Source organism: Xenopus tropicalis, chromosome 3 (assembly GCF_000004195.4).
Source record: "Xenopus tropicalis strain Nigerian chromosome 3, UCB_Xtro_10.0, whole genome shotgun sequence".
NCBI classification, from domain to species: domain Eukaryota; kingdom Metazoa; phylum Chordata; class Amphibia; order Anura; family Pipidae; genus Xenopus; species Xenopus tropicalis.
This window is the reverse complement of record NC_030679.2, coordinates 70,006,617-70,034,060: the sequence shown is the minus strand read 5'-3', so window position 1 is coordinate 70,034,060 and position 27,444 is coordinate 70,006,617. Positions and strand designations below refer to the sequence as shown.

Below are 27,444 nucleotides of genomic sequence, written 5' to 3'. Positions count from 1 at the left end.
TATGAAAAGATAATTCTATTTCCCACATAATGCTCATGGTTCCATAATTTTAAAAGGTTCATTTAGAACACAAAGACAAACTTATTACATTTTATACTTAATAATCCAAAGTGTACAGTGCATATATGATATAAAAACAGTTAAGGTTACAAAAATGACATATAGGTTGCAAACAGTTATAAAAAAAATGGGATAATAATGCAGAAACCTACATACATCACCAATAGAATGGTCCTATGTAATTTCTGTTCGGGGGGACGGAGAAATAGAGACATATACCTCCCGAGCAGCTCGGTCCCCAAAGGCATATATCTTCCCAGTTGTCTGGGCCATTGATATACAGGTTACAAGGTAGGTCACGCTAACCTCAAATACTTATGGGTATACAACAAAATTATGGAACCATGAGCATTATGTGGGAAATAGAATTCTCTTTTCATAGACACCAAACACACCAGGCCTAACACATATTATTCTGGTTTTATCAGAATATTGGATCATCATAACATGGGAGTGTTTGGAGTCTGTGGGGGAGCTCTAGCTAAGAATCTTCCCTGAGATAGACCACCCCACTGTAGCACAGGTATGATCATTTAGTTACCTTGTTGATTCATTTGGCCCTGTCTGGCTCTTCACACCTCACAGTCGCCTAGCCAGGCAGTCTGTTTTCAGTGTCTATTTGTGAATTACTTCCTACTGTGAAGGGTTTCCCTCAAATGTGGATTCAAAACAGACTTCTAAATTGAAAACTTAACCCTTCCTTTGCTGACCCTTACTGCCCCAACATGACAGTTCACAAATTGTTTCTGGTATGTAGCAAGCAGTTAAAGAAGGACTATAGGTCCACATCTTGAAAATACCAATTGGCTTTCATTGTAAGTATGGCTCTGTAAAGTTTTGTTAGGCGCAATGAAAATACAGGATTACAGGGATTAGTAGACCATTACTACTTAGCACTATGGACAATTTAGATAAACCTATGGGAAAATGAATGCTCATCTAAGTTTTAATTACCTGCAAGTTAAATTTCCTTAGTGTTACCTTTCCAGATAACACCAATGGGGTTTGTTAAATTAAATAATATAAAACCATCTTAATATGTTAATTCTTGATTACTTTTAAGTTGCTAATCTGATGTGTCCTATGGGTGATTATTGGTTTGTCTTCTACATTTTGGCTCTGTTTTGTATTAGCTAGAGTTCAGCATGCTCTTTAAAAACAGGGCATACATTTACATACATACCTTTACATATGCCCATATGGTGAGGTTTTATTTTAGCGTGGATTACCATATTAGGCTGGTCCTATCATTTGGATCATAATGAGCCAATGCATTCCTCACCATGTAGTATTTTCTAACCTGTCTGATAAATATCTTCCCAATTTTATTATATTTGTCTGGCACTCTGTTTGGTGACATACACTGGCCAATAAGCTTTCTGAAGTTGGCAACTTATACTGGCACGTGTGACCAACTATAGGCTTTAAGTTCTTCCAGACTAGGCTTGGAGTTTCTACTTTTACTTTTGCTTTTAATTGTTATACTTTTGAATTATGTAGTTTTACATTAATGTAGTTTCACATTGACCATGTTTGAGACAAATAAGGCCTATAGTGTGCTTACATATTTCCATGAAAATTTTTTTTTAGATCTTTTCCTCACACTTCTCAAATTATATATAAAAAAAAGTGCTGACGCTAAAATTGTATCTTAAGAGCCTTACTACCAATAACAGATAAATTATGTTTTTGCATCTGTACCAGACAACCTAGTGCCTGGTATGTTGAGAGCATTTCTTTTTGTGGATGAGGTCTTACTGGCCCCCATAGTTCCTTGTAGTGCAAAGTGATGGCTCGATTATCACCCTAGGCATGTTATGATTTCTTGGGGAAGTGGTGGGAATTTATACAGAGATTGGAGCAGTATGCACCAGTTATGCTAGTCTTGGACTAGAATATTTTGTAAACACCATTAGAAGACAAAAACTGTTCCTAGCAGTTTTCTTAATTTCTTTGACTTCTGTCTTGATAGATAACATTTGCCTTGGATAAGATCTGTAGCAATGATATTCAAACAACATGCAAATAATTTAGTGCTGTAGGGCTTCTATGTACAAAGACTGTGTTTTGATATGGTCCTTTATAATATGACCAATGGAGTATGTACAGCGCATGTTTGGACAGTTAATTGTTTTGTTGACTTTATGATAAAGTGCTACTTTGGGAAAGTACTGCCCTGTGAGTTTGTAACCTCCCATGACCTTAAATGATCACTGTGTAGTTTTTCACTGGAGGTAAATGTAGGTGAACATTTTAAATGGGCCATGTATAGCAAGCAAATTTTTAGGTGCCCCTGAATTTTTTGTATGAAAATATTAATTTAATAGCAAAAGTGTGAAAGTAGGAATCAAAAATGATCTTGTTTTGAGGAACTTCATTTTTTTTCTGAACCCGAGTAAAACCTAACTTTCCTACTTCTTACTATAATTGTTAATCTTGGGAAATGCTGACAAAACAACACAAAATACATACAGGTAGGTGACAGGCTATGTAGAATACTTAATGCGTGGTAAAGCTTTCAGGTTGTTGTTTTGCAGTAATTTTAGTGAAATGATGTGATCTTGTGATTTTACATGACCTTTAAAAATCCCACAATTTTTAACTGGAGATAAATCTAATGAAAAACTTTCCTAATGCACTTTATGGAAAATGGCTTCTGGAAAGTTATGTTTTTTTAAGTAGACCCTGACAAAATTGCCTGTAGCTGGCAGACTTTATGCAGTATATATGCTATTGATGCTGTCTGTGTAAGTCAGCCTAACAGATGAAATGTAAAAAAAAAAATAACTTCTGTGTCCAAGAGGTATCTGGAATTATGAGGTTTTAAACTTAAATTTGACAGAACAGATGTCTAGTATGATCCAGTCTAATAGGTCCAAATATCTTGCATAAAATGATATGTGACGTTCAATTTATAATACATTTTCATTTGGAGTGCATCAGCCCAAATAACATATTTATATTGTTTCTACTTATGCTCAGCAAGTGGTCTTGATAACCAGACATCAGTGTGATATACCTAGTTTGTATTTGTGAATGATCTTTGCATAAGTGTATATGGAGATGATTTGTCATGAATATGTTTTATATTGTTGTTTTTGATGTGTACTGATGTGAAGTTAAGAGTAAGTGCTTTGCATACTAAGTGCATAATGTTGTTTTTGTTTTTTAGATATTTGTATGCAATGGGCCAGAAAGTTTGGAAGCGCTGGAAAAAACGTTATTTCGTTCTAGTACAGGTATGCCACCACACTTAACTTTCTTATACTAATTAGTATTTACCTGTAAGGCATTGACGGAGTCTGTTTGACTACTAAATGTGTATTCCATATTTAAACCAATAGAGCTTATAAGCATTATTTCTTTATGTAAAAAAAAAAGTGGGCTATTGTAGAATGACCAAAAGAAAACAAGGAAATAGCACATAAGTTACTACTACAGAACCTGTTGTACAATTAATGGTAAATGGTATTGCTTTAATATCACTAAACATGCCAAATAAGAATTTTATTAAGTCCTATTTATTTAGAGTATAGAAGCTATAAATGTGCGTATTTAAAATTTTATGTATGGGTTGTTGACCATGTCTTATTTTGCTAGCCTGCACACTGAGGGCCTTATTTATTATGGCTCAGGTCTCCGGGCTTAGGCATATAGTTATAGAAAATGTGAGTTCCTGAACTTACCCTTATTTTCTATAATTGGTTACTTTAGCTTGTGTCATCCGGATTTTAAAAGAAACAAGCAAATTTCTTTTTTTTAATAAGTGGGTTTTGGAAATAAATAAAAAGTTTGTTTAAAAAAAATCTGGTTGGCAGCATGCCAAAATAATTAAATTACAGAAAACAAGTTCTGGAACTCACTCATGCTTTCTATAAGGGATTACTCGGGAGGGCTCCAGCACTAATAAATAAGGCACCTAGTCTTATAATACATTAAAGTAGAAAATGAAATAATTTTGTGTATTGTAGCCAACGTTAGAGAATGGGGACCACTCCTCTAGTCTCTAAAGTTTGCTGCACATTATGATTTGGTCTTTAATTTGAGTAAAATTGGTCAATTTCTCACTTTAAACTGCCATAAAAGCCAGACTGATGCTTCTAAGTCCATGTTTGATCACGTTTTGATCAGTAGATTGTTTTTGTTTTTTAAATTCAGGTTGATTAGTTATGGCATCTTTCTATGCTTAGTCCTTTTGCTTACTGCTTTGCACTTCTGTGATCCAGTTATTTATCCAAGTCAGTAATTGGATCTGTGCAATTTGTACGCAACTTTGTACCATAAATTGGCCAAAAAATGTGATTGTTTAGCTGTCCAAGTCAAATGACTGCATGTTATGAAAACCATTATGTATTATTTATAATATTTATAATTCAGGGTTACATACTATAGGTATGTGATATTTACAGACCAAAGTGTGTGTATTATTTTGTGTGTATATTCATACTGCTTTACTGTTTTGTGTTTTGTTTTTGGTTTTTTTTTTTTACTTTTTGATTCATAATAAGTAATTTTAGATTCTTAAATTATTGTAGTTGGCAAGATTGATGTTTGATCATTGTTTTAATATATGCACGGGCCATATTTATCAAAGTATGAAATTAGAGCTCTCCACAGAAAAACTCACTTTCTATTCATTCCTACAGGATTTTTAGAAGTGTATTTATCAGTAGGTAAAAGTTAAGGTGGCCATACACGCACCGATATTATCGTACGAAACCTCGTTTCGTACGATAATCGGTGCGTGTATGGCATGTCAGCGAGCCGACCGATATCGCAGGAAGCTGCTGAAATCGGTCGGCTCGCCGATCGGCCAAGTTAGAAAATTTTGATCGGGCGCCATAGAAGGCGCCTGACCAAAATTCTCCCTTCAGAGCTGAATCGGCAGAAGGAGGTAGAAATCCTATTGTTTCTACCTCCTTACCTGCCGATTCAGCCCTGAATGGTGTGTGGCGGATCTGACGATGTTTCGTGCGACCGACGGTCGTACGAAACATCGTGAGATCGCCACGTGTATGGCCAGCTTTAGAGTTCACGATTTTATAAATGAACAGAAATTGTGTAGTTTTTCCATGGTGATTTCTAATCTCACAATTTGAAACACACAAATTAACATTTAGAGGCAGATTTATCAAACCTATAATTGTCTTTCCAAAGTGGAAGATTTACTAGCATTTAGAAAAAATGTTCAACTTTCTTCCCATGTTTTTCCAGGGGAAAAAATGTTGTTATTCTCTATTATTGGTTGAGGACCCCTGTTATAAAGGGACAATGTGCAGAACTTGTGATAGGAGTCATAAGAGGATAATGTACCACCTACTGTAATTCATTAAAAAACATAAAAATATGGCTTTTCTGCTAAACATTTTTATCACAGACACTCTTCTAATTTCTCACGGTTTCCAACTACTGACAATACTAAAGAATCAAAATTCTTAGAAATATGTATGATTGGGGCTGATGCCGCCTCTCTTATTCAGCTTACTTTGCCATAAATCAGGAGATTATCCACAGCTACAACTGCTTCTCCTACATCTACCTGGATTGTACGATCCCTCTCTTTCTTCTGTGGAATAAACGGAAACATGAGACTAGACCAAAACCTTATAGGGCATTGAGGATATTGAAACTAGGAATGGTCTTTGCTTGCTGCTTGACGAGGGGGTGGGGACAACCCCTGAACTGCCAGTATGCTTCTGTTTGGGACAAACGGTGCTGTAATTAGGCCTATTGCCACCCTAGCCACTGGGCTTGATGCATGCGCATTGTCACTTCATCATATAGCCGTCCATTAGGTACCCCTCACCCTATGCCCAGCTCTGCTTTAGGGCTTCAAGTGTCTGTATAGTAAATATGTTCCTGGGGACAGAGTTGAAAATGTGGGTCATGCTGCAGTTCTACTCAGCTGAGAAGCAGGCAACAGAGTGCTTGAACCAGGTCTCAAACTAAGTCCTGGCATTTCAGGTACGCAGAGAGCCAAACCACCCCTGTTAATTATTTCCTTGCAAATGGTGCTTAGTAATGTAATCAGTTATAACTTGTGCTCAGTGATGTAATTGGTGTCACATGACTTGTGAAACTTGTGTATCATAATAAAGTACTCTCTGTTGTAAAATAAGGGGACCACAAAATTCGCCACAGAGTTCCATCACCTTTAATATTATTTTACAATAGGGGATACATCATTTACTATATTTTTTCCAGTTAACTTATAGTATATCATGCATTGTATTTTTATGTATGTAGGACCCATTATCCAGAATGCTTGGGACGAAGGGTATTCCGGATAAGGGGTCTTTCCATAATTTGGATCTTCATACCTTAGGTCTACTACTGTACATTAATTAAACCCAATAGGATTGTTTTGCATCCAATAAGGATTAATTATATCTTAGTTGGGATCAATTACAAGGTACTGTTTTATTATTACAGAGAAAAAGCAAATCAGTTTTAAAATTCTGAATTATTTGATTATAATGGAGTCTATGGGAGATGGACTTTCGGTAATTCAGAGCTTTCTGGATAACGGGTTTCCAGATAAGGGATCCCATACATATATATATATGTGTGTGTGTGTGTATATGTATATATATATATATTTATAATATTATATAGAACATTAAGACATTTTGTGCATTAATATAATATACTGCTTCGGCACTCGCCAAACAAAAAATACTTGCCAGGTCGACCAACAAAATAATATTGCAACAATAGAAAGCACTCGCGACTACTAGGTCTGCATAGGTTATTTTCCAATCTTTATTCTGTACCCATGTCCTATACCTTCTCGTGTGTGTGTGTGTGTGTGTGTGTGTGCGATGATCTGTACCTTCTGCACTCTCTAGTACAATCCCTCTCCCCTATACCTGGCAGTGCAGCTACACTGGTGTCCACCATGTCTGGTCATTAGGCATCCTATATGCATCCTACAAGTCCTTGAGTGCTAGCAGCTGTTTTAAGGAAAAAGAACACTTATATTTATTTATTTTATTATGATACATAAATCTGGCCCTGTGTTGATCATTTTTTAAATGATCATGAGTTTTTAAATGTTCCAAAAGTAGATGGCATGTTGCTCATTATTCTACTTATGTAGGTTAGCCAGTATACATTCGCAATGTGCAACTACAGAGAAAAAAAATCAGAGCCTCAAGAGCTCATGCAGCTTGAAGGATACACTGTGGATTACACAGATCCTCAGCCAGGTAAGTAGTCATATTCTTTTTAATATATATTATATCTATATCTGTTGAAATGTTAACTTTAAATGAGATGACCCAAAACTATGCATATACACTTTGATTGCAAGGGCAATCCTTGACTCTTTTTCTGGTTTAGACCTGATTCTGAGACCACCCCCCCCCCATCCTTTCCCAATGCTCAGACCAAGGTAGGAGATGTGGGATCACTTGTGTAGAGATGTTCTTGGCTTGCATCTTGCAGATACAACCTTCTTCTGTTGTTTTATATTCTTTTGTTTTTATTGAATTACTGCCTTTTTCTTAAACTAGAAATAAAGAGGTACTTAAAGTTGGTAAACATAATCATCTAACCTGAAGGGAAGCTGGGTATGAATTCACAATTTACAAACAATAATACTTTGTTCCATTTCAACAGGTCTCAAGGGTGGCCATATGTTTTTTAACGCTGTCAAAGAAGGAGACACAGTTATTTTTGCGAGTGATGATGAACAGGATAGAGTCCTATGGGTGCAAGCAATGTACAGAGCAACAGGGCAGTCATATAAGCCCATAGTTTCAAATCAGGCACAGAAATTAAATCCCAAAGGACTGAATACTCAACCAGACACATCTCAAAATTGTAAGAGTTTTTCTTTTTGTAATTTTTTGCTATAGGGAGTATTTTTAATATTAATTAGGTTCATTCAGGATATGTTATGGAAGACAAAGGGACATATTTATCAGAGCTGAGAAAATACTGCTTGGCCCAACACCTACCCCAACCCCTAGCTCTTGTATCTCACACCCTGTTTCTGCCCTCCTTGCTTACTGCAGCCCCCATACAAGGAATAATTTGCAAACTTGCCCCACTGGACCTAATATTTATGAAGCTGTGTAAAAATACAGGGTTAAGTTCTTTTCTTCAGTTTATTTCTCTAGGTCTAAGGTTGTGGAAAAATTATATGAATTATAATGGCAGTTTTGTTTGATTTGAGTGATTCATGACATTAGGGAAAAACATTCTAACTTACTAACTGGATATCCTTAAACAAGAAGCTCACCCTGGAAAACACATCAGTTTCAAATGGTATACTACAAATAATGTATTATTTTATTTCTATTTTTTACTAGTCTATACATTTTTAAGTTTCAAAAATGAATTAGTTCTTTCCTCTTATGTTTCCCAATATCAGTTCAATATTACCTGACTTTACATATATAAAAATACAAGGAGTTGGTATTTTCACAGCCAGTAATCTGGCTTGCTGAGCTGCCACTGAGAAAAATTAAACTTTTGCTAATTAAAAGTTTGTAAAATATTGGTTTTATAAAAAAAAGAATGTAAAAAAAAAAACAACTGTTTTGTAATGGTGAGCTGCTTGCTTAGGGATATCAACACAGTTATGCAAATTGTCACCATACAGTATATCCTAACTGTATGGCAATAACACACTAACGCTTTGTCATCCACTGGAAATTGCCTCTCCTGCAGCAATTAAGTTGGCTAAAATGCCATATCTGTGTGTAACTGCATGAAAACATGTTAAAGGACATATTTGTGTGATCCCACCAGGTTGTCTCATATAAAGTGGTTTATGGCAGAAACTTTAATGAATAAAAATGGGAAGGTACCTTCTGATGCTTTGTCACAAGTGGAAGATTTGCCATGGGCAACAAAGCACCCTGCCATCACCCTTAGACTTTACCTTGCCAGTTGTGACCATATCTTTCGATCCTATGCCTCTAAAAAGGTGCCTAAAATATTATGTCCAAATTCTAACTTAATTTCCTTCTGGTTTTTTTTTTTCTTAAATGAGACCACTCTATTAAAATTTGTTAGTTGGATTTCCACTTCTCCATTTTACAAGTTCTGAAATGTACAGTCTTTAGATAATGAATATTGGTTAAATTATAAATTGTGGCATTTGTCATGTTTTGAGCATTTAGTATGATAATTACGCATACAGTTATAAGAAAGTGTCTCCATGGAAAATGGCTATAGTTCCAATTTGTATTATAACTATTAGCATAATAATCATATAATAAAAATAATCATATTCAAAAGTTAAACTTTTTTTTTTTAACTGCTATTTAAAGCAAGTGATATCTTGTTGTCCTGTATAAACTTGCTTTCAACTGTGCCTATATAAAACATTCTTTGTACCAGATCTCACAATTTTGAAATTATTGCTGTTGTAATTGCAAAATATGCCTTACCTGTTTGCTTGTAAATAAACCTAATTTTATTTCTTCAAGGTCACTTAGTAAGGCGTATTAATGCACTTATGTTTTATATTTATTACTTTGTAAAATCTGTCACATGAATGTGAGTCTTACTTAACTAAGCCAGATGATGAGCATTATTATGTGTGTATTGCGGAGACCTAATTCTGGACTCCCATCAGGTTGAATTAAATAGTTCTTAGGGTCCTTCCATCTGCAAATACTGTTGAAAGTTGAACATGACATGGATCAATATGATCTGGGGCTAAATTCCAAAATGTGACTGATTATGTTAGCATCATGGCTACAGATCAATAATGAGTTTTATTATGGACCTGATTCAGTATTTGACTTTGATCAATAAGCCTTTGTTTGCTTCCTTTTAGAAAACTCAGGTTTGTAGCCATGTCATAATTTAGCAGCGCATTTTGAATACTACATTTGATGTAAGTAACCTAAAAAGATGTACATTTGAATTTTAAGGAACAAAGCACTAGAAGCCCTTTTGTTTGAGATCTGTTTTTAAGAGGATTTTAAACAGCTTGTTCACCCAAAATGAACTTTGGTATCAAACTGAGCTAGTGTTCTTTTAGATATGTATTCCTCTTGGCTTTTACTGTCTATATGTGACAGATAATGCACATGGATATTTTTAACAAAACATACCATTAATGAAAGCAATCAGTATGGCCGCATTTTGATAAACCCGCAGGGTCTAAAGTCGTTGAAAGATGCCATTTCTCAAGAACAATATTGCGGTCCTTCAACTGCCATTTAGGACAGTACATTAGAAGACGAGTATATGGCTGTTTGCTTTTCATTCTATGCTTGAAGGTTATAAATCCTGTTGTTTCTGTGTGCTACAGTACCCATTACTTTATCAAGGTTTGTCACATTAAAAGCTTGGTACAAAACAAAAACTGAAATTGACCCACCTTCTGCTGACATGTTCATTTCTGCTCTAGTTTGCCATTTAGGAAGTGGATTTTTAGCTGTAAAGAATGTGTGCGCATTTTGGTTTTGTTATCTGTATGGCTGTAGAAATTTCTAAAACAACAACTAAGTAGTACAGTGTGCCATATAGCAAAGCTTTTGTTTTCTCAGCCCATTTTCATCTCATCCCATTTTCAGTCTGTATGTCTGCTAAGTGCTTTAAAAAAGGTCACATAGTCAAGTTTTCAGTGAATAAAACTACAGTCAATGTGTTTGAAATAAAGGTGAGAGAGGAAATATTATACATGTCATACAATATCTAAGGACATATATTCTAAATTAGTTATTTTATAGTGTGGCTAAATGTTCTTGAAATTATTTTTCTCTCTGTGGACAGATACAGACCGTGGCCAGAGACATGGCATGGATGAATTTATATCCGCTAATCCCTGCAGATTTGATCATGCCTCCCTCTTTAAAGACCTTCAAATACAGACACTGGATCACCGATTAAATGATTCTTATTCTTGTCTGGTAAGTACTACAACCTAGGGTAAAAGAAATGAAGTGAGAAACAGTCGTCTCAAAGTGGTATTTTCTTCAAAACTCATTTAATAAGTGTTCTTGGTTTTGGGATAAAGGATTTCAATCGATTGACTTCAAATTTGAAAATTATACACTTGAAGATTGCTGCTGTGCCACTCAATAGAGAGGAAAATAGAATCAAACCAGCACTGAAATGTGGTTTATCAGCCCCTCCAGAGAGGGCTGAATAAAAGCTAAAAGCTTTACAAAGGCATAGAAGCCTCCATAGAGGAATTTGTGAACACAAACACTGGCATTTTTAAGTTAGGTCTTATTTTTCATAATTTCGTTACTTCAACATAAAGTCGACAAAAGTACTTTTCTTACTTACAAAGGACAACACTATAGCAGTTTCGATATTTCTAAATGGACTATAAGGAGGTTATTAGTGAAACTTCATTTTGATGAGATGTTTCTTATTGTTATGCCTGTGGACCCTGCAATGTACACACATTATCCTGTAGTGATAACCCGAGGGAAAGAAATTGTTTTTATATTTGGTTAGTTGTTTAGTATATTTAAATAGAGTAAGGGCTTGCACAGGCACATCGGTAGTATTAAAAAGTAGTTATCCTTTATATAACATGCGAAACATTTAACAACAATCAATTTTAATCGCAAAAATACAGAAAATAACACATGATATTATGATGTAATAGAAAGCACTAAAATGAGCACAGGCAAAAAGAGACACACAGGTAAGCGAATATACTTGCCAAATTATTTAAACATTAAAAGACAATAGTTTTGCCACCAGCATGCAGGAAAAAAAATGCCCCAAAAAACAATTAAAGAATTATTTGCTAAAATTAGACTTTACATGTAATGTGATTTCTGTACTTCAAGCTTTCTGGATGAAACAAAATTTCAGCTTTCTTATATAATATATATAATATAATAAGTGCACAAAATTGACATATAATAAACAACTAGAGGATTCCCCTTAAAAAAGGCTTTCTGTGCTGAAATGTTGGTCAATTTTGTGCACTTATTATATTATATATATTATATAAGAAAGCTGAAATTTTGTTTCATCCAGAAAGCTTGAAGTACAGAAATCACATTACATGTAAAGTCTAATTTTAGCAAATAATTCTTTAATTGTTTTTTGGGGCATTTTTTTTCCTGCATGCTGGTGGCAAAACTATTGTCTTTTAATGTTTAAATAATTTTTTAATGGATTTAAGGAATGGTGCTCTTAATTATGAAATTATATCTAATCTAGAAAACTCCAGGTCCCAACAATTTCCGATAATATTATTTCCACACATGTATCCATATTCCAGACTAAATGCTTAAAAAAACCCTACAACCAACCAAAGCTAAAACAATGCTCTCTGCATATACCCAGTCTAGGCCTAGGTTTCTTAAAGAAGGTTTTGAACAAACATGTATACAGCATTTTAATGACATGCCTAGTTGTTAACTTTCTGAAGCCAAAATATAAAACTGCTTCAGAATTAAGATTGTAAGTGTCTAACAAAACCAAAATTACAGCATCTTCTCTTGGAATTAGAGGTAATATTTTCCAAACGATTACTTATGTATCTGGTTACTGCTAATTTGTCATGCAGTACCCACTTTGAAATTTTAAGAGATCATCTGTTAATAATGTTTTGCACCTCACTACTGTGGTAGATTAAAGTGATATTATTTGTTAAATGATGCAGTACAAATGTTGTATTAGACTCTTTGCAGTGATCAGAGCTGCAAATATACCATTTTAAAATGGAAACATTTAAAATAAGTCAAAATCGATACAGCAATCTTATCAGCATAGAACCATCTATGCAGCTTGGACAGTATAGGTCAAAACACATCTAGATTTGGCATATCCTGTTTTGTTTATTACATAGAAAATCTCTGCTTTGTCTTTAGTCCCAATCCTGACAAATCTTCCTGTCATTGGCTTGACAGAATCCTTTTATTGACAGTCCTCTGCTTCCATCAAATGAATATGTATTTTGTGGTAGCTTAACACACAGGTACATATGGTTAGTGACATTTTATTCAGCAGTTTTTGACGTAAAAAATGCATACTGTTACTTTATTATATGTTAAATTGCAATTTACTTGCATTAGTATATGCTGGTGGAAAAGTGCTCAGTTGGCAGTTTAAGATGCAGTCAGTGGCTCACATGCCATCAGTTGTGTACCTCTTATTGACTTCGTTAGAATAAGAAAATCTGGTGTAAGAGGCCACTATATGGAACCCATGGCCCCACTGCAATCTAGTAAAGGGCCATTTATTAGATTATCAGCACTTATCAGTTGTGAGTAGTGGTAGTGCAGCCTTGGTGGCCTTTTTACAAGTAAAAACCATTCACCAAACTGCAAAGCTTGGGGACCCCCCCCAACAAAAATTGGAACATGTATTGTAAAAAGTAAAAAAAAAAAACACTCGTACAGACACACTAATACCATCTTTCCCTGAACAATTTACCCTGTTTCTGCAGACACAAGGATACCTAAACCTGGGGATTTTTTTGCTTTTACATTTATAGAGACACCGACACCAGAAATGAAACTTTTTTTTACATCTATTATAACAATGTCTTTGCACCATATTAATAATTTTGCCATAAAAGTATTTGTCCAATGCTTTTATATTACCTATCTGATCCCCTATGTCCCTCTATGAGGGGGCTGCCATATTTGTGCAGCAGGAGGCTGTTAGCATTAGAAGCTATAACTGACAGGCTGAGAAGGGACAATCAGGTTGGCAAACAGTCAGGTTTAGGGACTTCACTTAACAATTACTCACAAAAGCAGCTCTATCATCAAAGAATGGTCAACATGACCTATAGGGAACTTTTTATGTAGATTCATATTTTAAAAAGTAGTTTTTTGTGTCAGTATCACTTTAAGGGAGGAGCGATCAAGCACACCTTGAAAATGTTCCCAACAAAGGCATTTGGCTTTTCATTTGGGGCTTCTGTTGTAGGACACACCATAGGTGCTGAATATTACCCCTGTGCCAAGCTCATTTGGACACATTGCACAATGTAAATAATGTTTTACTCAGGGGTGGTATTTTTACTTATGTTAGTGGGTCTTGCAGTACATTCACCACCCATTGGGCTAGATAAATGACCAATCAGCACTCCCTTGTTTGTGCATTTGAAAGATGCACAGCTAAGAGGGTGTTCCTTTGGACAGGCTACATGTAAAGTAGAAAAAACAGGGCACTTTGCACCCATATATTTCCCTTTGCAAACAGTACCTTTATTAATAAATGATACTTAGTTGGAGGCATTTACAATCCCCCAGAGGAGGAAATGCAAGAGCATCAAGAGGCAAGGTGCACAGGTCAGTGTTGGGGCACAGGCCAGCCTTGTTCTTAGCGCCTGTGATAGGGCAGGTGATTAAAAAAAAAAAAGGCTGATTGCTCTTTTATCACACTTTGCAAACAACCTTCCAAGCAGCTTTGTTTATTGGGGCCATGGTGTCTGACATGATATTAAAATACAACATTCAATTGTATTTCATATGCATTGTTTGCATGATTCTTTTTGTTTTCTTTTTTCTGGAAAATTTATAAATCAATAAAAAAAATGAAGTAACAAAAAAACATGCATACACAAAATAATAATAAAAGATGAAAATCAGTTGCAAAACATTTTACTTTTTAGGCAGAATTGCCCCCTTTTTTCAGCTTCTTTATGCATTGAGCATAGAGACACTGCTAGCCATAATTCAAGAGTGCATCAGTTTTGCTAGCATCCATGTTAAGATCATTGCATTGAAGGATTATGCTCTGTTGATCTCAAATAAGCCCACAATCTCAGTTGCACTTTGCTGCCTAATTAATATAAATACAACTAAAAATAAAGGGGTTTCACACAGGATCAGAATTTTCCACACATATGGAATCTGTAGTATAGCAATTTCAAACCTTTTATTCAGCATACCAGAAACTCAAGGGGGCATTTAATAATGCTTTATATTTTATTTCGGGTTTTTGTCAGAGAAAACCTCATTTTGTTGCGGAACAAAACATTGTTTTTTTTTAGCATTTTATTATGCAACAAAACAGTGACAATTCTGAATGCCAAAATACACCAGTTAAAACCTGTCGATCATGTAGAAGTCAATGGCAGATGTCCCTTTTACAATTGGAAGATCTTTCTTTGCTTCATGTTGTAGAGGTTTTCAATTAAAAAAAGTTCTGCTTTTTGTGTTTTTCCCCACAACTTTTTTTTCGTTCATGCTTTTTCAATTCAGATTTTTTGATAAATGACCATTTGTGAAAATGAGTTTAGTCATGAACAAACAAAGTGTACTTTTCCAGAAGATTGCCTAAGAAAATTCATCTAAATCTGGTACCTTCTCTGCTTTTTTTTCCCCTCTTTTTAGGGCTCTTACACATGGACATTTTTTAATACAATCCTGTGCAGTGTCTTTTTTTTTATGCATTCCACTGGACAGGAAGGCAGGACTAAATAAAACATTCAACATGAAATTGGCATATTGGTGTGGTCCCAACTTAACAGGGCCTATAGTGAAGAGTGTAATATGTTACCTCCTGAGTCCCTGTGTGGTGAAACACATTAAAAAAGCAAAAAAAAAATACCAACAACTGACTCCTGATAAATTTCACACAGGGGTCCAAAACATGCTGTGTTCATTGCAATAAACACACTCATTTGCAAGTACAAAGTGTCACTGTGGCCCCCCCATTGTCTTGATTTAACATTATATGTTTGGGTACATTAAAAAAAAGATTTAATTAAGTTAATTTGTTTATTTTCATCTGTTATTTGTTAGTGTTCCTAATAACTTATTCTTTTTTTGCTCCAATGTAGAAAACAGATTTTTCCATCTTGTCTTATCTGCCATTCACACAATATCAACTTGGCATATACATTGGGCACAGAAATGTGTGTGTTGCTATTTAGAATCATTTTGTTAGGATAATGAATAGAGAAAACATTTTCATAGTGCCAGCTGGTGGGATAGAGGAATTAAGCTTTTCCTAAATAAAAAGCATCAAGTGATGCCAAAAGACCCCTCTCTGCTAATGAACTAAGTTACTTTATTACACTCTACCTAAAATTAACAAGAAAACTTCACTTACGGTAGTTTTTTTTTTTTTTTTGCTTATCTGTGAACTATTCTTCCAGTTTAATTATCTTTGACACTTATGTCATAAAGCTTTTCCCAATTTTAACCAAATGTGCCCCCCACTGAAAACATTTCCCCAGTTCAACCATTTCTAAAGATCATTTACTATACATCTCTGCCAATATCTTCCATGTTATTTCTTCCTGGCCAGTTTAGACATTTCTCACTCACAAGTATTTATGAATAAAGCTGTGTAAAGGCTTGCCAAAAATTGTAACACACTTTGTTAATTCATTTTCCAGACATATTTTTAAAATTTAGCTCTGCTTTCGTGTTTTTCATGTATAGGGTTGGTTCAGTCCTGGCCAGGTTTTCGTATTAGATGAATACTGTGCACGATATGGTGTTCGTGGTTGCCATCGTCATCTCTGCTACCTTAAGGAATTGATAGAGCATGCTGAATCTGGGGCTGTGATTGACCCAACATTGCTTCATTACAGCTTTGCTTTCTGTGCATCTCATGTTCATGGTAACAGGTAAAAACTTTTGAAATTTTTATTTACTCAATGGGGCTAAAGCTAGAAGGTTAATAACAAAAGGTATCCCAAACTCAATGCAGTTTAAAAAAAATCACATCTTTATTCAAATATCCATATTAAATACATACAGAGTTGTGGGGTTTGTATGTCTTTAGCATGGATATTTGAATGAAGATTGATTTTTGAAGATTGAGTGATTTTTTAAACTGCATTGAGTTTGAGATACCAAAGTGAATTAAGTATTATTATTTTAGCACTAGGTAATACTGGTTTAGTAACGGTTAGTAAAATGTCTCACCAGAGAATCCAACGTGCTGCAGTCAGTCAACATTTGAAGCCACTGTAACATAAAAGTTTGGCTCTGTGCACATCTGTAGTTGAAGTGGCTCAAGAATGCATCGACCGATTTTACATAATAAAACAGTACCATGTGTGTGATCCCAGCTAAGATATAATTCATTCTTACTGGGGGTGAAACAATCCTATTGGTTTTGTTTAATGTTCAAATTATTTATTTTTTTTTAGTATTTTTAATGTAGTGATCCAAATGACGCAAAGGCCCCATATCCAGAGAACCCTAGATTCCAAGCATTCTGGATAACAGGTCCCATACCTGAATCTGTATTTTGTGAAATGCTTCTTGGTTAATAGGGGCCAGTAGCCCTTCACCAAGTAAATTACTTCATAAACTCATAGGAAGAGAACAGTAGTTATAAAATTATTAGATGAAGTACTGGTGTACTACATTTTTTTAAAAAAAAAAATAACTTTTTTGTGAAACAATTGCTGTACTGATAAGAAGTTCTCCAATCCAATTGAATGTTGCAGTGTCATTGGTGATATAAGCAGACCACTACCAGAATTGGGCAGTAAACCAACCGAGTTTGCAGGCAAATATATTGCATTACTAAGCTCAGCACCCTTGGAAACCTCAAATAATGTATTTGTTTCTATAGTTGCTTTAGAGTTGTTTTCCAATACTGTGAATGATGCAATCTTATTATGCAGATGTTTTGTGATTTTTATTGTAAACTTGGCACACTAACTTATCTTGCTTATTACCTCTCTATATGAAAAAAAAATGTACCTTGTATTGATGCTTGCTAAGCAGCAGAAACCTATATTTCGTTCAAAACAGTCCTATTGGATTAATTAAATGTGTAAATGTTTTTATTAGACTTCAGAATTTGGTGATCCAGTTATAGAAATACCTCTTATTCGGAAAACCCCTAGTTATTTAGGGGGTTTGGTATTTAGGATAGTAGATCCTATAAGTTTGAATCTGAGGTGTTCAGTGCAGGGCGGCCAGTACCAATAAAATTTCAAGTTAATGCAAAGGTAAGCAGTCACAACAGCCAGACAGATGGAGGACCACACTGTTCTATATAGTCCATGTGGGTAGAGACACAGTATAAAAATAAAATAAATTAAAATAAGTGAACCAAGTACATTGTGGGACATATAAATGATCAATACAATAAAGAATTTAAGAAGTAACAAATATACTTTCAGTTAAGTAGTAGTAGTAAGTAGTTGTAGGTGAGAGAAAAGGGAAAAAACTGCATTAATGGAGTTAGAACTGATTGTAAGAGTTTTCTTTGTATTTGGTTCAATCTATCCAGAATCCATCCAGCTGGACCATATATTCATTTACCATCTACATGAGTGTATATTTACTAGAGTTTGCTGTCAGCCTAGTTCTCTAAATTCAGCTGCTAACTGTAATGGTGATTTTTTTTTGCAGTTATACTAATCTCTGTAGTTGTTTAATTTTTTTTAAGGTGGTGTTGCTCATTTATTATGGGCTGTGGTAGTATTCGGTGAAAAACCTGACTGGGAAATATCATGTGAATCCAAAGAAAATTTTATGCTGAGATTGGGGGAAGGAGGAAGCCATGAAGCTGGTGAATCTGGCTTAGGCAGTGATTTATCAACATTTGAGTTTTTTGTTGTCACAATTCGAATTTTTAGCGCTAAAACTCACAAAATTAGGATTATGGTTCAAAAACTTGAATATCTGATATTAGGTGCAAAAAACCTGGAAACTTAGTTATAAAACTTTGCCATCTAAAAGCTTGCAAATTTGTATAGAAGTCAATAGGAGGTGTCCTAGGCAAAGGAAAGCCATATTTTTAATTCCAGTTCCAATTTACATGCTCATCTACTTGTCTGATCAATGACATTACAGTATAATGTTTAATTTGAGAACTTCAGTACACATATTATTCTCCCATTTCAACGATGTAACATCACCTTTCAAAGGCAACACCAAGTACCTTAGCTAGTATAAAATATAATCGTTTCTCTTGATACAGGTATTTATTTCTGTATGGGGCAAGACACATGATAGAGTGATCCAACAGTCTGGAATGTAACAAGAATGGCTGAATCACATATGCAGTCTTGCAATCATTTCTGAGTCAAGACTGTATAATCTGATTTGCATTAAAAAAAACAGACCTACAGTGTACAATCCTTATCTAGCAGCATGGGTCAGCAACACAAATGTACCCCCCACCTCTGACGCTGGATTTCATATAAAAGGATCCAGTGGCAGTGGAAAGGGTTTTCTTTCTTTTTCACAAAAAAGATAAAAATGTTACCCTATAGGCATCCGAGGGCTGCCCCCCTAAAGCTGCCTCCCTAGGCACAGGCCTTTGAGTGCTACTTGTGAAAACAGAGCTGTACAATAGAGCAATACATTAATAAAGCATAACAAGGTCAATAAAATATTACAATATACCGGTAAGTAAATTCAAAGTATAGTTAAATTTAAGATGGTAAGTGAAGTGGTAAGTATTAAAGAAACAAGAGGAGTGAGCTCTGCCACATAGAGCTTAAAATCTAAGTTTATGTGTGGAAAATACCATTTCCACTATACATTGACAGAAGTCCATCTGGATTTATGGCACTATTGCTTGTGCTTTTTTTAGTTTCAAGATCTTATTGCTTGCATAAAGATATAAAACATTAGCTTTTGATTTCCATTATAGTTTATCAAATTTCTTGTATAGAATGATTGTGTCAAAAGGAAGAGTGGCATAATAGATGTGCTTCTATTTAAATACCACTAACATGTTATTTTTATTTTTTCGGAAACCTTTTCAGTGGGTTTTTTTTTATTCGTTTTAAGATGCACAGTATGAAATAAGGCACCTGTGGTGCAATGTGCTAGTCGTTATAGCAGAATGTAATGAGTTAAATAGTTTTCAGGGTGATTTGGAAACAATCAGAACCGCAGAGTGGCTGTGAGTATTATTGAAATAGTGTATATAAAGAAAGATCCAAGGACAGAAAACACAAATAGGAAGCCTGAAAAGCAGAGATGCAGCCATATACACAAGCATAGCACTCACAATACCTTCACCCACTCAGCTAACTCAAAGCAGCAGTGAGATGAAAGGTGGAAGAAAATTTTGCATGCAATATATCTTACAGTAAGTCAGAGTTCAAGGTTGTCTTATCAGCAAATGTGTAGCTTTGTAAGTCCTGTAGAGTAAGGGAAAGACAAATGAAGCAATACAAAGAGTCTCCAGACCCCAATTAAACATCTCAGACCGATGCATGAACAGCGTGTTGTGTATTTCCTTTTCTTCACGACTGCAGTTGTTGTTTTTAAGCAGACCATAGTGCTGTACACAATGTATTGGATTATAAGAGGAAAGTGGGCTAATACTCCAAAATGTTTCTGTTGTGGTTGCAAGCTTCAGAGCGTTTTGTAGTTGATATTTTGAAACAAGCCATGAAAGACATTTCAGTTTTACCATGCTATGGAAAAATGTTGCTTGCAGCCGATAACAGACTATAGCTAATGAAGTGCATATATTTTACTAATAGTGTTGTATAATTAATCATTTAGTCCAATTAGTTGTCTTTGCTGCTACTAAAAAAACTCTGGTCATGTAGAAGGATAATTAAGGATATTTAGAAACGTGCTGTTGAAATTTGAGTTCACATTTTCCTTAAAAGCAATTAAAAGGGGGAATGTATGTCTAGATATTACCATTACTGGCAAGCTATTCCTGCTTAATTTGTTGTGCAGTATAGAATTAAAACCAGGTACATTTTTGCCACAATAATACAATTAGCTTGGAAATTAACTTTGTCCTATACCATTCTCTCAACTGTGTGGATTCCTGCTGTTCCCTTTATGTTTCTGTAAGCACCACTTTGAATTCAACAAACCTGCATCCAGCTCTTTGCAGCACAGAAACTGACATTTTTTAAGCCTATATTTTGTTCTAAAATCATTGGGAATTCTAGTTCTAAATGATTTAGCTGTAAGAAAAAACTAGTTATGACATTATATCCCATTACATTTATTAGCTGGTTGACCTGGTTGCATGCTGCTTTACCAAAAACAAAGCGTATACTTCGCATCACCTGTTTACAGATGCTTTATGTAATTCTAATGTAGTGGTTGACATTCCCTCTTGTAGTATTCAGTTTCAATCATTTTTATTGAAAACTTTTGTTGTATTGTTTCCAACACTTCCATATATGCATAAAAGAGTAAGTAATAAAAGATTGCAACACTTACAGTGGCTTGCAAAAGTATTCAGCCCCCTTGAACTTTTCAACATTTTGTCACATTACAGCCACAAACATGAATCCATTTTATTGGAATTCCACGTGAAAGACCAATACAAAGTGGTGTACATGTGAGAAGTTGAACGAAGAATGGGCAAGGATTTCAGTCTCTAGATGTGCAAAGCTGGTAGAGACATACCCTAAAAGACTGGCAGCTGTAATTGCAGGAAAAAGGTGCTTCTACACAGTATTGACTCAGGGGGCTGAATAATTATGCACACCCCACTTTGCAGTTATTTATTTGTAAAAAATGTTTGGAATCATGTATGATTTTCGTTCCACTTCTCACGTCTACACCACTTTTTATTGGTCTTTCACGTGGAATTCCAATAAAATTGATTCATGTTTGTGTATAATGTTCAGGTAACATCATGTAGTAGCCACATAAAAGTATCTGGTAGTCACCCTTACATGACATAAAAATTCTAGTCTGTTTGTTTTGGAAACGATATTAAAAAACAATCTATCATAAGAACAACAAGGAATGAAAGAACTGAAGATAAAATAAGGAGAACAGAGAGAAAATAGGAGAAAGAAAACAGAGAGTTAGGTGCTGCCTATATGGATCATATCAGGGCATAAACCCCATATTTAATTCCCTCTTTTCTATACGGTTGCACACTACAGTGGTGTGAAAAACTATTTGCCCCCTTCCTGATTTCTTATTCTTTTGCATGTTTGTCACACAAAATGTTTCTGATCATCAAACACATTTAACTATTAGTAAAAGATAACACAAGTAAACACAAAATGCAGTTTTTAAATGAGGGTTTTTATTATTTAGGGAGAAAAAAAATCTAAACCTACATGGCCCTGTGTGAAAAAGTAATTGCCCCCTGAACCTAATAACTGGTTGGGCCACCCTTAGCAGCAATAACTGCAATCAAGCGTTTGCGATAACTTGCAACAAGTCTTTTACAGCGCTCTGGAGGAATTTTGGCCCACTCATCTTTGCAGAATTGTTGTAATTCAGCTTTATTTGAGGGTTTTCTAGCATGAACCGCCTTTTTAAGGTCATGCCACAACATCTCAATAGGATTCAGGTCAGGACTTTGACTAGGCCACTCCAAAGTCTTCATTTTGTTTTTCTTCAGCCATTCAGAGGTGGATTTGCTGGTGTGTTTTGGGTCATTGTCCTGCTGCAGCACCCAAGATCGCTTCAGCTTGAGTTGACGAACAGATGGCCGGACATTCTCCTTCCGGATTTTTTGGTAGACAGTAGAATTCATGGTTCCATCTATCACAGCAAGCCTTTCAGGTCCTGAAGCAGCAAAACAACCCCAGACCATCACACTACCACCACCATATTTTACTGTTGGTATGATGTTCTTTTTCTGAAATGCTGTGTTACTTTTACGCCAGATGTAACGGGATACGCACCTTCCAAAAAATTCAACTTTTGTCTCGTCGAGCCACAAGGTATTTTCCCAAAAGTCTTGACAATCATTGAGATGTTTTTTAGCAAAATTGAGACGAGCCATAATGTTCTTTTTGCTTAAAAGTGGTTTGCGCCTTGGAAATCTGCCATGCAGGCCGTTTTTGCCCAGTCTCTTTCTTATGGTGGAGTCGTGAACACTGACCTTAATTGAGGCAAGTGAGGCCTGCAGTTCTTTAGATGTTGTCCTGGGGTCTTTTGTGGCCTCTCGGATGAGTTGTCTCTGCGCTCTTGGGGTAATTTTGGTCGGCCGGCCACTCCTGGGAAGGTTCACCACTGTTCCATGTTTTTGCCATTTGTGGATAATGGCTCTCACTGTGGTTCGCTGGAGTCCCAAAGCTTTAGAAATGGCTTTATAACCTTTACCAGACTGATAGATCTCAATTACTTTTGTTCTCATTTGTTCCTCAATTTCTTTGGATCTTGGCATGATGTCTAGCTTTTGAGGTGCTTTTGGTCTACTTCTCTGTGTCAGGTAGCTCCTATTTAAGTGATTTCTTGATTGAAACAGGTGTGGCAGTAATCAGGCCTGGGGGTGACTACACAAATTGATATTGAAATTGAAAATTGAAATTGATAAACCACAGTTAAGTTATTTTTTAACAAGGGGGGCAATCACTTTTTCACACAGGGCCATGTAGATTTGGAGTTTTTTTTCTCCCTTAATAATGTAAACCTTCATTTAAAAACTGCATTTTGTGTTCAATTATGTTATCTTTGACTAATAGTTAACGGTTTTTGATGAGCAGAAACATTTAAGTGTGACAAACATGCAAAAGAATAAGAAATCAGGAAGGGGGCAAATAGTTTTTCACACCACTGTATATGAAGGGGAAAGGAGAGAAGTTTCCTAAAGGCATTAAATAACAATATACACTTTGATATGAATCTATGGCAGTTAAATCACTGCAATTAGTCGCTGCTGCAGAGTTTTTAAAAGTTGCACCGACCGTTCGCCCCTTGTTTCTTCGCCCTAAACCCTACTACTCTACTACTAAGTCATCTAGACTTTTATCCACAAATTGCCTGGGAAAATCACTGCTTACAGGATAAGAAAAGAGGTGTCGCTTGATGTTTGATAACCTGGTTGCTCTGTATTCCAAAAAACAATTAACATTCAACCTTCTTATAAATGCAATTCCCCTGTTAGCAATACAATTACACAACTGTTTGTACAGCAACTTTTGCTATATTTCATGCATCCTTGATAATAAAGGTATACAAAGATTTTACTCCACACACTTCCTAAACACACCACAAAACTAATACTTGGTTGAAGCACCCTTTGATTTTATTACTCTGTAAGTTTGGAACATCTGGACTTGGAAACTTTTGCCTACTACTCCTTGCACAAATTTTCCAAATTTGTTAAATTGTGAAGTCATCTACTGTGCGCAGCTCTCTTCAGGTCGCCCCACAGATTTTTAATAGGATTAAGGTCTGGGCCGTTCCAGAACATTGATCCTCCTTTGGTGAAGCCATTGCTTTGTTGATTTGTTGTCATGCTGAAAGGTGAAGTACCTCTTCATCTTCAGCTTCCTAGAAGATGTTTGAAGGTTTTTTTTTTTTTTATAAAATAGACAGAGACTAGGAGCTATTAATGATTCCATCCTCCTTGACTAAAGCACCACTTCCAGCTGATGAAAAGCAGCCCCAAAGCATGATGCTGCCCCCACAATGCTTTACTGAGGATATGGTGTTCTTGTGCTGTGTTTTTGCAGCAAGCATACCTTTTTAAATTATGGCCAAATAGTTCAACCTTGCCCTCATCAGACTATACTAAATTTTTCTACACAGTTGTTGGAGACGGGGCTTAACTTTTGCAAAGTTTAGCCGGATGATTTTCTTTGTGGCTAAAGGCTTTCATCTTGTTGCCCTACCCCCATCCCAGTCCTATGAAAAATATGACTGACTGTTGTCACATGTAGGGAACAACCAGTACTTGTTAAAGGAGACATATCCTATAAAAATTATGAATGTACCAATGAATTATACTCCTCTAGATATAGAAGGATTGTGCTTAAAAAAGTTGTGTTTCTGACTGATTTATTGAGAAATTCCACAAAAACCCCACTAGCCCCGCCCATCTGTTCTGGCTGAATTCTCTGGATGAGCTGGGGAGCCGGCGGCCCTCCGTACCCTGCACTGTGGGATAGGAACCAATCAGCAGCTAGGCTGACCTGATAGGGAACTAAAGCCTGTCTGTGCTTGTGTGAGTGCAGGGCTGTGATTGGCTCTCCCCCTCCAATTGTGCTTCTGGCAGGGACCGTTAGGACACGCCCACTCTTCATTTCAAACTCAGACAGAGAAGTGATAGGATCTATAGGGAGCTCCAATAAAGGGGCCATTGTTACAGAGAGGATTAATTTTTAGCACAAAGTGAAACCAGCACCGGATATTATTCATAATTACCTACAAAATTACCTTTTTTCCCATTTATCCAATATGTCTCCTTTAAGTAATCCTGCAGCGCCTTTACTGTAATGTTACTGTAGACCTCTTGGTTGCCTCCCTGACCAGTTTCCTCCTTGTCTTCTCATCTGTCTTTGAGGGATGTCGTGATCTTGGTACTGTCACTGTGCTTTATGGAATGTTTAAAGGAGAACTATACCCCCCTGCTATAAAAGCCCCCTTAACTATCACTTCCTTGACCTCCCTCACCTCTCCCTTATCGCATAGTTTTTAAGCTTAACAACTATCCCTATTGATAACCCCAAGCTAAAACAGCAGAATAGTGCAGCAGCATACCTGGACAACATCTTTTTAGCACCTGAAGAGACTTTGGGTCTCTCCGCCGATACGAACCCTGCTTGCGCATGCGCAGTTGGAGGTAGTAGGAAATCAGCTTCAACTGCGCAAGCGGGGTCCGTGTCGGCGGTGAGACCCGAAGTGTCTTCAGTTGCTAAAAAGATGTATGGTATGCTGCTGCACTTTCTCTGCTGTTTTAGCTAGGGGTTAGTGATAGAGACAGTTGCTTAAAAAGGCATAAGGAAGAGGTGAGGGGGGTCAAGGCAGTGATAGTTAAGGGGGGTTTTAGCGCCTGGGGGTATAGTTCTCCTTTAATGATATGGATACATTTTTGTACCCATGCCCTGATTGATACCTTTTATTGATGAGACCCTTTTCATGTTTTGAAAGTTCTTTGTGGACCATAGCTTTTGGAGTATGAGACCAAGAGAAATAATCGGGAACAGCCAAAATTTTCATAGCTCAATCAGAGCCACTTTAATGGATGTCAGGTGTATACTAACCAGTTTAAAGGAGAAAGAAAGGAAAAGTCACTTGGGGGTGCCAAAATGTTACATTGATGTCACATCAAACATCTCTTTTTTTATTTTATTTTTTAAAGTATAGCATAATAAAAAATTAGTCAGTTACAGTCACATACATTCTTATTTTTTGGCAACTAAAAAGTGTTTACCATATATTACAATAATTAAACAAGCTGTAGGCAAAGACTTGCTTTCTGTAATACCCTAGCCCTGCTCTACATATGTTTCAAATGTTCGGGGGTTCCGCCGAACCCAAAAAAGTGGATTCGGTGCATCCCTAATTTATACATAGTAAAAAGAAATGTGACTTTCTTGGAACCTTTATATTTTTTACGTAGAGGAAATATTAAGAATATGGGGTTTTATTGTTATTCAAAAAATATTGCAATTATATGCCATTAATTGTCCTATTTACTTTGTCTTCAGGAATTGACTTTATGCTTGGTGTTGCTTTTATCTTATGCTTCTAATTTGCAGCCACAGACATTTCAATTTCTCATTTACTGTCTTGCCTTATGAAACTGTGCCTTAACATTTATTCACATTTGTATTCATAATTAAGACTGAATGAAGCAATCAGGAAAAAATTAAATGGAATGTTGTTCAATTAACCTTGTAAAATGACACAAATTATCTTTTTGACCTAGATAAATAACTTGAATATAAATCATATAAGTGATATTAAATTGTGACCCTGTAGACTTTAGAGTAGAGCTAATTTTAGAACTCTTCAGATGTGTTGTTATTTCTGAAAGCACATGATCTAAAGCAGCCAAATATATTTATAATAATAGTAACACACTGCTCTTTCATTGGTTTTATGTGACAATTCTTTTGAAGGCACTAGACTTGCCTGTTTTATTAGTTTCTTTTTTTTGTTTAAGGGGAACTGTCACTGATGTAAAAATTCACTCAGATTGTAATACATGCTTAATAATTATTTTTTATACAAGTTCAATTTGAAATAGACTATAATGTATATTTAGGATTTTTTTAAATTCATTTTTTAGGATATTTTTTCTAACCCCCAACCAGTGATGTGACGGCCCGCTCCCCCCCCACCCCTGTTTTATTAAATAATCCATACCTGTTATAAATGTATTTAAAAAAATCATAGCTGGCAACCATATACAGTCAGGGTCCAAATTGTTGGCACCCCAGAAATGTTTCCAGAAAATCAAGTATTTCTCACAGAAAAGTATTGCAGTAACACATGTTTTGCTATACTGTACACATGTTTATTCCCTTTGTGTGTATTGGAACAGAACAAAAAAAAAAGGGAGGAAAAAAAGCAAATTGGACGTAATGTCACACAAAACTCCAAAAATGAGCTGGACAACATTATTTTCACTCTTTCAAAATTGTGGATAAATAAGATTGTTTTAAACATGTGATGCTCCTTGAAACTCACCTGGGGCAAGTAACAGGTGTGGGCAATATAAAAATCACACCTGAAAGCAGATAAAAAGGAGAGAAGTTCACATTGGGGCATATTTATTATGCTAGGTAAAAAACGGCGAGAAAATTCACCACACATCGCCAGGCTTACTCCGTTTTTT

At 35.7% G+C, this 27,444-nt stretch overlaps 1 protein-coding gene across 8 annotated transcripts in view; it reads left to right on the top strand.

The window, feature by feature from the left end:
- The window catches only part of cadps2 (Ca++-dependent secretion activator 2), a 184,501-nt gene that overhangs the window by 57,288 nt on the left and 99,769 nt on the right, over positions 1-27,444 (top strand). For all 8 annotated transcript variants that reach the window (XM_018092294.2, XM_031898988.1, XM_031898987.1 and 5 more), the window contains exons 9-13: positions 3,233-3,299; positions 7,160-7,268; positions 7,681-7,884; positions 10,798-10,934; positions 16,398-16,585. In XM_018092294.2, coding sequence (XP_017947783.1) covers positions 3,233-3,299; positions 7,160-7,268; positions 7,681-7,884; positions 10,798-10,934; positions 16,398-16,585 — 705 coding nt within the window. The remainder of the gene's footprint in view (positions 1-3,232; positions 3,300-7,159; positions 7,269-7,680; positions 7,885-10,797; positions 10,935-16,397; positions 16,586-27,444) is intronic.